Source organism: Podarcis erhardii (assembly GCF_964252035.2).
Source record: "Podarcis erhardii genome assembly, chromosome: 4".
NCBI lineage: Eukaryota > Metazoa > Chordata > Lepidosauria > Squamata > Lacertidae > Podarcis > Podarcis erhardii.
The window spans coordinates 62126571-62140407 of record NC_138508.1 but is presented as its reverse complement, the minus strand read 5'-3'; the positions used below and the strand labels follow the sequence as shown (position 1 = coordinate 62140407).

General features: G+C 39.9%; 1 protein-coding gene across 10 annotated transcripts in view; it reads right to left on the bottom strand.

Moving 5' to 3' along the window:
* DMD (dystrophin) overlaps positions 1-13837 on the bottom strand; it is a 1009769-nt gene that overhangs the window by 861801 nt on the left and 134131 nt on the right. The window contains exon 1 of one of the 10 annotated variants that reach the window (XM_081858838.1): positions 6842-7135. The exons of the other annotated variants lie outside the window; for them this stretch is intronic. Coding sequence (XP_081714964.1) covers positions 6842-6869 — 28 coding nt within the window. The 5' untranslated portion in view covers positions 6870-7135. Of the gene's footprint in view, positions 1-6841; positions 7136-13837 lie in introns of those variants that run through there. 10 annotated transcript variants of the gene reach the window in all.

The following is a 13837-nucleotide window of genomic DNA, read 5'->3' as shown; positions in this document are numbered from 1 at the left end:
GAAGGGGGAACCTATGAAGAGAGGAATGCTCTCTAGTGCTTAAGAACACAATTATTGCACTGAGAACTCTCCCTCAGCCTCTCATTTCACATCTCAGCATAGCTTAGATAACACCAGAGACCCAAGTCCAAGAAGAGTGTCCTTGTAGAATACTTTTAAATGCCCATTTCCTCCATTTATATCTTTTGGGATACACTGGAAAACAGATAAGATGTACACATTATAGGTTAGATCTAGACTAAATCAGTTGCATTTATTTCCCACTGAAATTAATGAGATCTAAGTTATGATAATCCTGTCCCACTGATTTAAGTGGAATATAAATCCATCTACTATAGTCTGGATCTAGTCTTATAAATAAAGAAGCCTTATACATAAACAAGTAAACACATGCTGTTAAAATCATTGCTCCAGAAATCTACTTAAGGAAATGTCTATGGTTTCCCCATGAGAAAGAAAACTATAAGGAGATTATAAAAAATGAAACACGCAGAAGTCCAACAGATTTATCAGTTTAAAAATATATCAAATTTTGATTGGCCAGCATACTTCTTTCATTCAGTTTCATTATGGATGAGTGCCATTCAGCATATTAATTAAAACAGAAAATCTCTAAAATTAAAGCTTCTGAAGCTTCTGCACTATTATTAGAAGAACAATTCCCTTCTCATCTTTTATATAAATTGCTTACAAGCCTCTTGTAATATTTCTTGGAAGTGTAGATTTCTGAAAAATCAATTTACTAATGACTCCCAAGGAACACTGGTTACCTCTTTAATGAATGCTGAATCTTTTAACAACATGAAACACATTTTTACTACTGATCCTCTGCTAGTCTTGCTATAGCAGCATCTAAAACTGGCTAAAAAGATGAATGGATTGAAACAGTATAATAAATATTTAATCTCAAATGCTTATTTGATTAGCCACATTTACATGTGTTGTTTGGCGTATTTTAGAAAGTTCACAATGTAACTTTAGCTTCTTCCAGGAAACGGGCTGACCTTTTAAGCACATAGACAAAGCCATTTTCTCAGCTCTTGCAACCTGCCAGCCGTAACTGACACCCCAAAGGAAACAGATATGTGATACGGTTGGACGGCAACATACTGGCACTTTATAACAAGGTTACACAAGGTGTCCAAACTGTCTCCACAATAAACTGACCATTGGAAGAACACTCTCCTTTTATTGCTCAGCTACACTCTGAAGCCACCAGACATCCATTTTTTGGAGTGACATTTCTACTAGGATTGTTGTTGACATCCATCTGTCTTGAGTGGCAATGGAGTGTGGGGTGAAGTCAAACTGCTGCATTAGCAGCACTCAAGTGACCTCCCTGGGGTACAAGCTTGGGCAGTTGTATGGAGGTCCTGGGCTGCCCAGAGGACAATGCTTTGATCTCACTGGTGTGGTCCTGAGGAAAGCAGAGCAATACATTTGGCACCAGCTTGCCTGCAGGAATTGCTGGAAGGAGGCAAACAAGGTGTGTTTCAACCAACTTAAGAATGCCTCTCCAGATTTGTGTAGGGTTTACTCCTTAGCCTTTTCTTCTTCTGAAGATATTCCACAAGTCAACAGAGGTTTAGGATCAGAGTTTTCCTTCTCTTAGATGTGCTACCTTCCCAGATTAATGAGTCCCATCTGCTCCTCACTTCCCTCTACAACATGAGCAGAAACTGTGTTCCTCACTGCTGGACCAACTACTGGTCTCATCCGCTCAACCTGCCAGAACCTGTTTTTGCATGCAGGGGAAGTCCCAAACTCACTGAAGGTTTGAGATCCATCAGCTACGCTCACCCAGTGACCGTCAACCTGGTTTAGCCAGCCAGTTGAAGCCATTTCCTGGGGTTTGGCCACTGTCGCATGCTGATAGCTTCTAGGAGCCACGGGTGAGAGCTGAGTGCAGGGTGGGGACCAGTGGTAGACAAGGAGCACAATGCATTCGCCACCTAAAACCTAAAGTGCTCAGATCCAGAAAGAGTAATCAGTTTGCCAATTTTACCTGGGATATCAAATGTACTGTTTAGGACTACAGTGGTACCTCTGGTTATGAACTTAATTCATTACGTAGGTCCATTCTTAAGCTGAAACCGTTCTTATCCTGAGGCACACTTTCACTAATGGGGCCTCCTGCTGCGCGTGCACCTCCAACATGTGATTTCTGTTCACATCCTGGGGCAAAGTTCGCAACCAGGAGCAGCTACTTCCAGGTTAGCGGAGTTTGTAACTAGAGGTCCCAAAGCGTTCGTAACCAGAGGTACCACTGTATAAACATTGGATTTAAATGGGCAGGTGCCTATCTATGTGAACATTAAGCCTCAAAATGGATCTCTAGGGCCCTGAAAATGGGATGGGGAGGGAAGGCACAATCTCACTCATGATATCTCATTGGAGAGTAATCAGAGGACTGTATCATCTTAACCAGTAAATGCTTTACAAACAAAACCTAATCAAAGATGGGTATTTTAATGGACACCATTGAGATGAATGGGTTTTGAACAACATAATGAGTATGAGCTACCCTTTCCTTTAAGATTAGGGGCTCCAGATTGTGCTGCAGGTTGCAGCTGATTGTACTCTGAAAGAGACTTACATTGAAATATTAAATCACAATCAGATCATTACAGATAGGTTTACGAGTTCTCAAGTTATCTTAGATGTCATTACACCTCAGCTGATGAGTTTATTTGTGTAATGGTTAATCTTTCTATCAGATCCTTTCTAGGTGCCACATATTCACAGTTAACAGAAGCAGAAAAAGCAGAATGAAATGACCAAGCTAAAAATAAGGACATTTCCTGTTCAAATCCCAAAGCACATCTATTCATAGGCTCGGTAATAGAGGAAAAATGAGTCTACTAGGTCATTTAGCCTGTCATTCTTCCAATGTCATAAGATTTTATCAGTTTTCAAACCAGATTAATGTTGATTATTTCCATGCCAGGTTAAAGTTAGGGAAAGGAGGAGAACATATGTGCTTTGATGTTTTAGCAATTAGTCTGGTTCAGGAAACCTGAAATATTTCAAAGAGTAAAAAGAATAAAAATGTTAGGTGGTTTGTTTTTTGCTTGTTTAGAAAAAATACTGAGTTTTCACTGGACATTTTGTCATGGTTTCTCTCATCCAAACAAGTCATGACTGGTAATCAATAGAACAGACCTTGACCATAGATGAGAGCAAGACAAACCACGAGTCTGAGTTGGGACAATATGATAAGCCAATCCATGGGTTAACTCACAACAGCATGACAGGAGAAGCAGCAATGTGGCCAAGGCACATTCTTGATATGTCATGGTTCGTCTTAGCATTATGTGAAACTGGGCCTATATAAAAAGGGTAATTGATTTAGATTATACAGTACACTGTCTACATATTTTCCCGTTGCTCCTATTACTCGGTCCCTGCTCCTGCCAACCTAGCAGTTTGAAAGCACGTCAAAGTGCAAGTAGATTAATAGGTACCGCTCCAGTGGGAAGGTAAACGGCATTTCTGTGTGCTGCTCTGGTTTGCCAGAAGCGGCTTAGTCATGCTGGCCACATGAGCGCCGCAACCCCAGAGTCGTTCGCAACTGGACTTAACTGCCAGGGGTCCTTTACCTTTGCCTTTACATATCTTCAGAGTAAAATAGAGAAAAGTATTGTGAAACTGAAGTTGTCTGCATTGCTGAATCCTATCCACTCACCCCCTTTAGCTCGTGTTCTTTTTGCAGAAAAGTAAAACTGTTATTCCATTTTTATTGAGAAGTTCTGATTGAGTTGAGAGCCAGTGTGGTGTAGTGGTTAAGAGCTGTAGTCTCTAATCTGGGGAACCGGGTTCGCGTCTCCGCTCCTCCACATGCAGCTTCTGGGTGACCTTGGGCCAGTCACACTTCTTTGAAGTCCCTCAGCCCCACTCACCTCACAGAGTGTTTGTTGTGGGGGAGGAAGGGAAAGGAGAATGTTAGCCGCTTTGAGACTCCTGAAGGGGAGTGAAAGGCGGGATATCAAATCCAAACTCCTCCTCCTCTTCTTCTTCTTCTTCTTCTTCTTCTTCTTCTTCTTCTTCTTCTTCCTCCTCCTCCTCCTCCTCCTCCTCCTCCTCCTCCTCCTCCTTTATATCAGTAAGCAAAGGTGATCCAAAGTTTTTGAGACAAAACTGTGACTACAGAAGGGTATTGCATAACTACTCAAAGAGAATGGAAAAGAATAGCTTTCAACTACACCCACACAATGCCCATAGGCTTCTGATTTTCATAATATAATAAAATGATTGTACTCTCTTTCAATCATCTAGATTTTCCTGGATAAATCTGTATACATCTGTTTATTAATAATATGAGGCATTCTCATATCATTTTTTTTAAAAAAAATGCATTACCACGAGTAACATCAAACAAAAGGGGCCAACAAGCCAAACAAAAAACAAAAAGCAAACAAACTTCAATTCAGTAGAATGCTTTTTATTTATCATCAGTAGTATGCTAGGCAGGTCAACAGGCTAATAGGTCTCTGCACAGAAATGTTCTCATAGAAAGCACATACTTGGCTGGGTTCAATAAGGAAATCTTTCTTTTTTCCCCACACTGCAGCCCACGACCTTCACAAGAAAATGCTCCAATATGAACCAGCTGCTTTGATAACAAGAATGCAAAGCCTCCAAGGACTAGGGCAAAGCTTTCTGGGAGAGAAAGTGTTGCCTTGTTCAGAATCCAATCAAAAACCTGAATGTACTGAGCAAAAAATAAACCAAGGTCATCATTATTCCTTCTCATTGTGCTTTGGCTTGCCTTCAAATTGTTTAGCATGTGTCTCTGAAATAGCACTGCCTCCATTAAGTGAGGCTCCCATCAGTTTAATCAAAGTACCTTGCAGAATTCAAAACACAAACATGTCAATTTCCATATATACTTAAGTTCTTTCCATACCCTAAATGATAAAATTTGGAATGAGCCTTGTAGAGAATTAAAAAAAAAAAAAATCTGCTGCTCCACCCTCCTTACTAATTCCTGTATTGCCTATGCCTGATCACATCATGTGAAGTAAAGAGTGGTGGAAGAAATTTACAGTACAATCCTATACAGGAAATCCCATTTAATTCTATGGGATTTACTCTCAGATAAACGTGTATAAGATTTCAGCCTGAAGCTGGTTTGTGAATTACAGCTGAAAGGCGGGATATAAACATTCCACACAAACACGCAAACACATAAAAATAAAAATTCTTGGGTTGAATAAAGAAATGTCCTCTCCAAACTTAAAAACAACAAAAACATATAAATTATTCTTCCACTGAACCACAGAAATTGGTTTACAATAAAACAAGATGATATACCAATGGAAAATAGTGACAGGATAAATAAAAAAAGTCAACAGCCTTAAAAACAAAGCTGGGAGAGTCACAGTTAAAAATATAGTGACATTAAACAGAGCCAAAGCAGGCAGACGCCAATGACAAAAGAGGTAAAGGCCATTGAAACAGAACTCTTCAACAAGCTGCCTAAAACCATACTATGAGAGCGGGAGTTCTAGTGCTCCTGTCAAGAAGACAGGCTTTCCTGCGATCTCCCCACCAGCTATCCCACCAGCAAGTGACCTTTCCCCCAAACAGAGTGCCCTATCTCCCTTTTCAGGCTGTACTGGAAGTCTCCCAGCAATGCAAGACATGCAACATTTATTCCAAAAGGAAGTTTCTTCCACCGAAGCTAAATTGCCAACATCACCACCAAAGCCACATTAAATAGACGTGGTTTGACTTGACCCACCATTTGTCGGTCTCCCTGGACAACTGGCAAAAAGGCAAACTTTTCCAATCAATAGCAACATCATGCCCTCTCATCTCTTCAAATAAACTACTTGTTTTGTTTAGTTCCAATACGCGGACCATACATTTTGGCAGGACTCATTCATACACTTTCACTTTGCAACAAATTTTGGAAATAAATTAGAAGCAGCCGAAGAGATTATTGCTGCCACACCTCCTACTTTTACATTCTACCTACAGCTACATAAGCATGTGAGTTGTTAGCCACCTTCCATGCGGAAAGATATGGCTGGTAGTGTAACCTTGCATTGGTAGTTTATGAATTGTGCATGTCTGCTTTTTAAAAAGACAGAAAAGGATAAAAATACCAACCTTAGAGCATTCAGGCAAAGATTTCTATACCTGCATGTGGATAATATACTGAGGCCAAGTATGAAATAAAAATGGTTATCCTTCCACAATCTTTAAAACAGAACTATCAATCTTATCTAAGTTCTTTCTTTCTGGCTTTTTCTTTTTTTGCAAGAAAATATGAAAAAGTTGTAGCACAGAGCGTGAGGAAGGACGTCAAAACACCAGAGCAACCTTAGGGCTCTTTTCTTGTTGGGGGAGATGGGGAAAGGTGCAGTGACTGTTCAACTACTTTACTACAAAATAATGAACAAGATCCCATTTCATGTACATCAATCAGGGCAGTGGAAACAGCATATGCCATTATAATTCAAAGCAGCTGATAGTCTTTTGAAATTTTGCCAGACTATTAAAAACAATAATGAAAAATCTATTTTTATCCCAGTTACTTCTCTCCCCTCCCATCCCCAACCAGAAACCTTTAGTAAATACTGAATCTTCGAAATGCCCCTTGTGTTCTCACGCAATAGCTTTTTATTTCCACGAATTTCTATTTAAGTGTAATTGTTTAAGCAACCCTGAAATACAGGCACCCCTCCTCACTGTTCTGTAGTCGACCTTTGCATCATTGGGGTGATCCCCCCCCCCAAGAATGCATCCTATTAAAGGGCTTTCCTACAGACCTCAGCAGAATTATGTCACAGATTTAAATGCAATGGTAAAAGTATTTCAGACATTTTGTACTTACATTCTTCCTCTTCCTCATACCACAGCATGTAAGCATAAAAGAAGGTCCAAGGCAAACACCAACAGAGTTTCCCAAAGTACTACAATCCAGTGTCACTGTTCCAATGTCCTTTTTAAAAGCCAACAAAAATAAACCAAAATTATGATGGCTGCGACTCAACAAGCCGCAGCATTTCACACAAAAAATCCTCTCATCTCCTTAGTATTCCCTTGTTAATTTCAGTGTACAGTCAGCTGCTTCTCAGAACTGGATTCTGTACCGGGGAATAACATGATTCTAACTTCCACTAAGCTGACAGAGTAACTGATGCCAGGGCTCTGTTGAGGCCCTGAGATGTTTCAAATTCCAGAACCTGCGCAGAAGCAATAAAGCACGCTTTCCTCAAAACAAGTTGGCTTCCCATAATAGGCCAGCTGATGAACTCTACATATAAGGCTCTGTTTTCAGAATGGCATGTATAATGGATTTAAGTGATGTGGAGCAGCTTTCCGGATAACATTCAAAACAACTCTACGGTGCACACAGTACTGCTTCTCTTGTAAATGCCTGGCGGATCAGATTGTGATCATCATCATGAAGATGAGAAGCCTTTGCAGACTGAGGAAACTTTCCAAACACATTATCAGCACCTAGTTGGGTTAATCTGAATTTTACTTTATGCATTTATTTTACGTTTCTTATTTTATTTTCAACTTGGGGGTGGGGTTTTTCAACTCCACCACAATTCCTCACAGCTATATTCACATTCAGCAATCATAAGAATGCCAGAGCCTCAATATTTATTGAATCTAACCTCACCACTCGGGAAATATTTTCAGGAAAAAAACTCCTAACTCTTCCAACCTGAGAAATGCTATACCAAAATAACAACCTGAAAAACAAACAAGCCAACCTATGGGGGTATAACACTTTAAAAAAAAAACCTGTCTTCAGTAAACTCATGCATATTGAACATGACAAGTAATATTTGTCACAATATGTGTTTACTATGTCTCAGTTTAACTCATTTTCTTTCAGAATAGGAATACTGCCAGTCCAGCTGGCAGGGAGGGGCACGGTTATGCCCCTGGCCTTCCGGCATTGCCATAGCTGAAGCTTACCAATAGGGAGAAGCAATGGGGAGGCTCACTTGGTGTGGATGCAACAGGAGAATTGGAGTACTGGTCCACACAGCACTGATCTCCCCACTGGCTTGCCCTCCTCCCCTCCCAGTAAACCACTCCCAATTCTACCCATATAGCCTATCTGTACGAATGTAGTAATGAACAAAATGCACACAGGTGATGATTTGTACTGAATGGCTCTCAAATCTGATTCAAGAAACCCAGTTCTCTCTAATACTGCACAATGCATTTTTGGATGTTAGTGAAAATATCTTCATTCTTAGGCACATTTTCTCCTAATATATGAATACATAAGCATTGTTTGGTTGGAGTACTGCATCACAAAATTTGGATACGTATGAATTTTGAAGGATAGCTGTGCTTTGCTCCTCATCTTGTTCTGGAAGTGCAAAGTTGATAGATTCAGCTATAAATGCAAACAGAATCAAATTTCTCCTCCATTCCTAGCTCTGAGTCATAGTAATCTGTCGCTCCTTTGAGTATCCTGGGCCACTATAGCTTCTGGGAAATTTATTTACCCACTTGTTAAGAGGCAAACGTATGGAACAAAGCATAAGCGTTAAATGTGTGGTGAATGCAAATAACACCACATTCAAGACAATATATGTAGCTCTGCTGGAATTCCAAATATGTGGTACCTGTTAGATTTACTTTACTGTGGTAAAAAAAGCATTATTCACCTCAGACATTATCTCGATTCACCTTCAGCAAACCCCAGAAATAATCATTTGCTGGCGTGACACAGCTCCATTGCAGGTGTGCTTCCTGTTAGTCGCTTGAATAAAAAACAAAAAACAGGAAAGCTGCCAAGCCTCATTGGCTCCTTTTTTCCACACTTCACACATCATACATTTTTCACCCCATATAAATTATTTCTCTGTGGAGCCTGACAGTAATTGGCTATAGTGGAGTCAATAGTGCGATCTCGAATGACGGGGAGGTCCAGTCATCTCCTCTTCCATTATAACCCTTTGGCCTTTTTTACTGCAGAAGCATTTTGTAGCACATTTCTATGCCCTTGTTCTATGCCAGTGCAGTCCACCTAGGCTCTGAGGCTGCCAGCCTCCTTTGCTTCACCCCTGCCAGTACTAATGTTTTCATGGGAATTTGAGATCCTTGCTGCTGTTACTTAATGAACTCTAACACACACACACACACACACACACACACACACACACACACAGACACACAGACACACAGACACACAGGAAACAAAGCATTGTGTAATATATGCCTTACTCTAAAGCATAAGTTCCCCCAAAGTTGATTCCAGTACAATGGTCAGATTCAACTTTTGATTCAACGGTTTACAATAAAGCAGTGCATTATGTGCCAGGACTTTCACTTGCATAATGGGGCTTTCCCTCCACTCTTTCCCTATGCACCCCAACCCCCTCAAATGGACTTAGTGGGGTTAGGAGAACCCCCCATAACAGCACACAGGCTGAGGAGGGGGGCCATTCCATCTGGCAAACTGAATTCCATGTGCAGACAGAACAATTGGCAAAGCATGACATTGAATTCCACCCTAAGGAATTAAAATGTGTAAAACATAAACATCTTATAAGTTACACATTATTTCTCCCCTCCCCCCAAAAAATATCTTCAGTGGTAGAGCGCATGCTTTGTGTGCAGAAGATTCTAGGTTCAATCCCTGGTTTCCTTAGGTTGCACTTGGAAAACCTCAAGTCTGAAATCATGGAAAGCCACAGGGAATAATGACAATACTGAACAAGAGGCATAGGACAGCTTATTATATCGCTAGGTTCAATATGCTTTACTCTTATGAGTGCTGCTGAAAACATCAGGGCAAAATTCAAGGGTGTTGCTTTGCATTTTTTTAAAGAATTTGGTCAAAATTCAAAATATGTATTTTGGTTTTCATAGTTAAAAACACACACAAATAAACACCTCTTAATATTCCCATATACTTTATATTGAGAAATTTGCTCAAAAGATTAATGGCTATATGTATACTTTTGCAGTCAATGAGTAATGTCCAACTAAGTTATCTTCAGAGTAGACTCAATGATTTAAGTAACTGAAGTCTATTGATTTCGAGGTGTCTATTCTTAATGCAACTAACCTTGGAAATCCCCCTACGTGGGCATTTTCTCCTTGACATTACATTTCTGAGATAATTAGTGAGTACTGTACTACATTTCTTAGATAGCTGGTGATTTCATGAGTAATATACCAGGAAAACACTGATAAGATTGATTTTGTCCAGCCACCCTGCAACAAAGCTTAGATAATGCATAATTCTATATGCTGTGAACAAGGAAGAAATGACCTCCGAAGGAAATGAAGAAGAAGCCGTTAAATAGTAACTAACAGTAGGTCATTGCTTTCCTTTCAAATCCCTTCCAAATGATCAGGTTTTGTGTTGTGGTTGCTGTCATATTTTGGTTTTCTATCTGTTTTTAATTAAAATTAATAAATAATTGCTTGGCTGGGTATCTAAGCACAACATTAATAAAATTCTGATTTTTAACACACTCCTTTATCCTTTAGATTAGAATCCCTATCATTTTTCATAGTGGTAGCCAAATTAATTCCTGACAAACCATCAGTGAATAGAGTACCTCAGCTGCCTATAAAGGATTAATTTGCAACCCACAGAGTCCAAAAGTCATGCACTGATGTTGAAAATAATTTGAAGCACAGTGTCAAGAGAAAAGAAATTGACAGTAGCAATGCTTTGAGGATTTGAGAACAAGAAAGGTTGATAAAACTAGGAGTCTAAGTAAAAAAATTGCTTATTACATACAACTTCACTTGTGAATCCTCACAAGATAATATTCCTTTACCAATTTCCAAACCCTCAAGAGACCCTTCAGAGTCTTTTAACTAAATCAACCATCTAAAGCCAAGTTTTTACTCTTCTTTAAGCTTGAATCAAGTAGGATGCAATGGGCCACAGATGTAATTGGTGTAATGCTATTCAGGATGTGTTATAGATACATTTCCCATTCAGTTTTATGTACTTGCATCTGTGTAAATCTACTGGTCCTGTCATCCAATACAGAAGAGGGCCCTCCACTTCAAACTGTCTTGCTGTTCCTCCACTATAGACAAAGTAAAGGCAGGTAAGTATACCTGTCTGTTCCAGTGAATGTTGTCCCCCCCCCCCCGATTTACAGGGGTGATGAGTTTGACACACCATCATCTACTGAGGAGTGTTTGTGAGTTCCCATTCATTCTACAAATCCCCTTTCTAGTGGCCTGCACTCTGCAGCCTTCCTCAAAGCCCATATTTCCTTACTGGGCGTGGGGTGGGGAGAGGGGGAACCTGAAATATTTGGGTGGGCTTTCCTCACAAGAAGGTGAGGAGACTGCCTGCTATGCATCTGACACCTGTTCATTGTTTAAGTGATTCTGAAATATATATGTATGTGTGGAAAGAATGTATTTTTACGTGAAGGGGAAGACCTTCCCTTATAAAACCAGCAAGTTTGTTCTCTCATGCTCTTGGTAGACATCTCATCCAGCTTGCTCTGCTTCCCGTGCTTCAATTAAAGTTCAGGGATTTTTTTTTCTTGAGGACCTCCCCAATGGAACTTTCTCAGATCAGGAAGCATGGGCAGCCAGAGGCCAGAGTGCTAGAGAAATATTTAATGAAAATGGTGCGCGCGCACACACAGCGCATGGCCATCTTGCAAGGATAAAGTAAGCTCAACACAACACCAAAGAAATGTGAAAGCTGCTTGAGAATGAAAATGGGAAGGATAAAAGCCTCTTTTGCAGGGAAAGAAATCTTTGGCGAAATTAAAGAGTTTTCAGCACAGCAGTACTGTTACATTGTTAAAACAAAGTAGGTTTCATTGTTGTCCATGCCCGGGTAGAAAGCTGCGGGAAGACCCATGCAAAAACAAAAAGGATATAAGTGTAATAAGTGGACACAATAAATATTATATCTTCTCTGTAATTAATACTAAGTATTCTAATAGTAAGTACTCTATTGTATTAGACATGTACAGGTCAATGCGTACATGTACAGATCAATGCGTACTTTAAGGCTCCAGACTGATAATACCTCCTGGTAAGCCCCACTGAACTCCAAGGGACTTACTTCATAATAGTCATGCACAGGACTGCACTGTAAATTACTCAATAAAGCATTGTTTCAGGCTATGCCTGTAGGGCCCACAGGATTCAATGGGACCAAATTCTGAGTGAACTTGTATTCTCATTTGGATGGAGTAAATCTTTTTATTTTAAAAGGGGGGGGGGGAGCTGCACAGACATAAGCTGATTCTGATGTACAGTGGTACCTTGGCTTACATACGCTTCAGGTTACAGACTCCGCTAACCCAGAAATAGTGCTTCAGGTTAAGAACTTTGCTTCAGGATGAGAACAGAAATTGTGCTCTGGTGGCGCGGCGGCAGCAGGAGGCCCCATTAGCTAAAGTGGTGCTTCAGGTTAAGAACAGTTTCAGGTTAAGAACGGACCTCTGTAATGAATTAAGTACTTAACCCGAGGTACCACTGTACTAAGGAGGCAAAGAAGGCACTAGTCTTCACTGCTGCAAATTATTATTATGAGTTTTGAGCCATGCAGGTGGTGGGGAGCTCTGGTAGATTCTCCTTCAAAATCAACAGACAATGCAGGGTGAGTGAAATGTACTCTAATATTACTGCATTTATTTTCATTTTTAGCCTACACTAATCCAACTCATCCAATCACTGGGAGATGTTACCACCGGAGATGATATAATGCCTGAGATACTGAACTCCTGAACGAGGCGGTTCATTTCAAATTCCATATATTAGATTGATATACTGCCCTTCATCAAAAGATCTCAAGGTAGTTCACAAGATTAAAAAAAAGATATATCCCACTCAGATGATTAGAATGTTTTCCTACACTTTAAACTTCTGAAATTATAGTTAGCCTCTTCCAAAAAAGTTACTCCGTATTGCATTTATCCTCCAGTTGGACTTTGTGTCCAAACACTTCCAATAGTTAAAGGGCTTGATGTTTAATAGAAATGCTGTGGTAAGCCTGCAGTTTAATTCAATGAAAGATACATCTGGGATGCTTCTCATTGCTGAATTTAGATGGTTTAATTTCCATGGGTGGGTGGGTGTCGAAACATTTGTGCATGCCTCTCAGACACACACACACAAACACACGCACGAGTATATGTATATATACTGTATATATGTGTGTGTATGTATATGCAGCATAGAGACAAATTTTGCACCTCCCTAATATTTAGTATCACATCTTTTAACAGTTAGGTTTGGCTTTTGCTGTTTTTTAGTCTTTTCGCCAGACACCTTTCGAGCCTCTTATCCAGACAATTTTGGCGTTTAAAGTTATGTCATCACCAACAGAAAACCTGTCCATCATATTTGTTAAATCCAGCTAGAGAAATGACCAGTGACAAAAAGCTGAATGTTCCATTAGGAATCATCATAGCTTGTTTCCCACACTCCACACACTGCTCTCACTTGCAGGTGAGTGAATGGTCCTTATCCCACTATTCGCTTCTTACATGCAACAGCCTCAGAGCTTCTATTAGCTGTGTAGGCTGCTCTTTCTAAAAACCCTTTTGACTTTTACGCAAGAGCCTCTCACAACATTCCCAATATACTCTCAGCTAGCTTCTTCAGTTAAAAAAGGAAAACAGGGCCACTACAGTTCCTGTATTTCTTTGAAACCATGTTTTCAATACATAATGGAAATATACTATACTGCATCTATATGATGGCATTCAGAGAGAATGGAAACTCTGTTGAAATAAATATGATAAGCATGCTATTTGTGTTGGTGTTTTTAGAAATCTACTTACACTTTTTGTAGTTAGAAGCCTATCTGAAATAAAGGAGAAACACTTTCCTTCCTTCTCCTTGAATTATTGAAGAA